At 30.5% G+C, this 3,239-nt stretch overlaps 1 protein-coding gene across 1 annotated transcript; it reads right to left on the bottom strand.

Moving 5' to 3' along the window:
- Positions 1 to 720: 720 nt before the first annotated feature.
- Positions 721 to 1,662, bottom strand: LOC102881848 (olfactory receptor 6C76). Its single transcript, XM_006922723.1, has one exon. It carries the CDS (start codon positions 1,660 to 1,662, stop codon positions 721 to 723), a length of 942 nt encoding a protein of 313 aa, XP_006922785.1.
- Positions 1,663 to 3,239: the final 1,577 nt, after the last annotated feature.

The raw sequence follows: 3,239 nt of genomic DNA, 5'->3' as shown, positions 1-3,239 counted from the left end.
TAAGCAATAAATTGCTCTAAAAACAAGCAAAAAAAAATTTTAAAAAACCAGTAAAATGTATTTTTCTCCTACTGATTTTTGGTCATGATGACAAATTTGAAATAGATTTTTAAATTTTTTTTTCAATAGAGAATATAAGTAAATTGTGAGTTAAATTTTATGCTCAGTATGAAAATATACATTCGCTTTTCCCACATTAACTCTTACTTTATTGTGTTTATTTTATTTGAGTTATTCTTATACCCATGTGGTTTAATTAACTGTTTCAGTTTTTAAAAAACATTAAAAAGTATTTATATATATATACATACACATATATACATATATACATATATACATATGCTTGTATATAGATGTGTATGTACATCTTGAATCTAGAAATACTTGAATTAAGAACTAAAAAACCTTGTTCTGTTCAAATATTTTAGGCAGTGGTTTATATTTTCACCAAGTGTATTATGCAAAGTACATGTGTAAATATACGAAATAACTTTAGTCTTAACTTTGAGTTGTATCATATGAAAGTACATAAAACCATTCTATAATAATTTTATGCTAAAGTTCACATAAGATTTGCAACATAAGACTATTATATCCAAAATAGCATAAAGCAATTGTATTTCCGAGGTAAATAAAAGAAAAAAGAGAAGATATTTAAAAAATAAATTATTCATTGGTCCTCTGGTTTAAAAATGTGTATGTTTCAGTTATAAATTACAGTCAGATTAACGTTTTTGAGGAAAATATTTTTCTCGCAACATCTTTAAATGCTTGTTTCACCTGCTGGTTCCTTAAGGTATAAATAAATGGATTCAGCATAGGAGCAACAGAGGTATTGAGCACAGCCACCCCTTTTGTCAAAGCAACCCCCTCCTTTGCTGATGTTTTCACATACATGAAGATGCAGCTTCCGTAAGAAATAGAAACAACAATCATATGGGAGGAACAGGTTGAAAAGGCCTTTTTTCTTTGTTGAGCTGAGGGGATTCTCAGAATCGTTCTGAGGATGTAAGAGTAGGAGAGAATTACTAACATCAAAGTGGACATAAGAGTAAGCACAGCTAAAACAAAGCTCATGAGCTCTAGAGTACTGGTGTCTGTGCAAGATATTTGCAGTAAAGGAGCAGAATCACAGGTAAAGTGGTCAATGACATTGGAGTCACAGAAATCCAGCTGCAGGCCCATGGTCAGTGGTGGAAAGATTACCAAGAAACCAGCCAGCCAAGAGCTGCCCACAAGCTGATAGCAGATCTTATTACTCATGATGGTCGTATAATGTAGGGGTTTGCAGATAGCCACATAACGATCATAGGACATAGAGGCCAGAAGAAAAAATTCTGTTGAACCAAGGAAGATAAAGAAAAATAGCTGAGTTACACAAGCATTATAGGAAATAGATTTGTTTCCACTTAGGATGCTGATCAAAAATCTAGGATTACAGACAGAAGTAAATGAAATTTCTAAAAAGGAGAAATTCCTGAGGAAAAAATACATAGGAGTTTTCAGGTGGGAATCCAGCAGAGTAAGAATGATGATAGTGAGATTTCCAGTAACACTCAATACATATGTGAGAAATAAAAAGCAGAAAATCATGACCTGTATATCTGGATTATCCGTTAGACCCAGGAGGATGAAATCTGTCACCAATGTTCTATTTTTCATTTCTGGTGGTTGGTTTTTGACAAATCTTACCGAAAACAAGACAGACAACAATAAATCAATTAGACAAGCATAAATATCTGCACCTATTTTTAAAGTAATGATTGTATTTTCACAAGAAGTACCTGAAGCTTAAAATAAGTTCTTTCTATAAATTCTATACATTTCTTATTTTCTCCAATTCTGTTATACTTTTTATGGGTGTATCTTCTGTGTTTAATAGCAATCTTATTACTCCAAATAATGTCCTCAGATTCCTTGCTACATGTTTACTCTGACTCCATTACTTAACAAATTGTTACATGGGAAATCTATTGATTGAACATAAACTTTTCTGATGCCTCATTGTTTAGCTAAAATGTAAGAGACAACATGCTTTTCTTATGTCATCTTTTCCAGGCCTGAAATTCCTACTGATGATGGAAATCAGTGATCAGCTCAACCCTAATTAATATTTGCCAGTTAAAATTCAAAATGTTCTTTTTGAGAAGTAGCGAATACTTACAACTATTTATTTATTGCCCCTTTCTTTGTAAAAAATAGGAGACCAAATCATTCTAAAATTCTAATATGAACTGTTATTTATATTAAACAGTGGTTTATAGAAACAGTACCTGTATTTTTAAAATCCACTACTATTCAATTTCCAGATATCAATGGAGCCTCTGAACCCGTCTTTTTTGTTGATTTTCTAAAAGAGGTGTTTTTCCATGAAGTTCAATTAACTTAGTTTTAATACTTACTATTTCAAAATTCTTGAAAATAGTTTTTAAAATCTAGTTATTAGTTGAGCATCAAACAATGTTCATGAGATATATTGGTGAAGTTCAGAAGTATATATGAATACAGAGTTTAGATATGAAATATGCAAACTTTTTACCTATGTTATTTAGAACTATCTTGGATACTCACACCAGGAATATGCATCAGATCTTTCTAACATGTAAATGTACATTAAGGAAATCATGCTATATCCCACATATTTCAGTTAATTATAAAAATCACCATTCAGTTTATTGATTTAACTATTGAATATATATTATATAGTACACATATATTACATATAATATATAGAGAAATACACCAGATGTAGTAATCAATGTTGTCTAATGAATAGAATTTAAAACATCAGATAAAAATAAACTGAGAATACTTACATATCGTTAAAAGATTGATGGTTAGTGTTAAATATTGAATGCAAACTAAGTGCTCAATATCTTAAATCAAAAGACAAGCAGTAAGGTAATGCTTCATGGGGAAACAACTCTCCCCATGAAGCTGTATATTCCATTATAAAAACTTTGATGTTCCATTTCAAAACATCTAATGGAAAAGTTTCCAAATGTTTTTTTCCTGCTAGTGTCCCAAATCTGGAATCTTGAAATACTATACTTGCTTTCTTAACACCATATCTTCAGCTAAAACTTATAAAAGCAAAACAATCTAGAATTATTTTTGATAAGCTATTCTGATATTTCACAAAGGGCCATTTCCATTTATTTTCCTTAGGCAAGAAGTAAACCTAGTACCTTTAATGTGTTTTGCTACAAAAAAAATTTCCTTTCAGAAATATTCTTCGA

This window comes from Pteropus alecto, unplaced genomic scaffold (assembly GCF_000325575.1).
Source record: "Pteropus alecto unplaced genomic scaffold, ASM32557v1 scaffold839, whole genome shotgun sequence".
NCBI lineage: Eukaryota > Metazoa > Chordata > Mammalia > Chiroptera > Pteropodidae > Pteropus > Pteropus alecto.
This window is presented reverse-complemented; position numbering and strand designations above follow the sequence as displayed.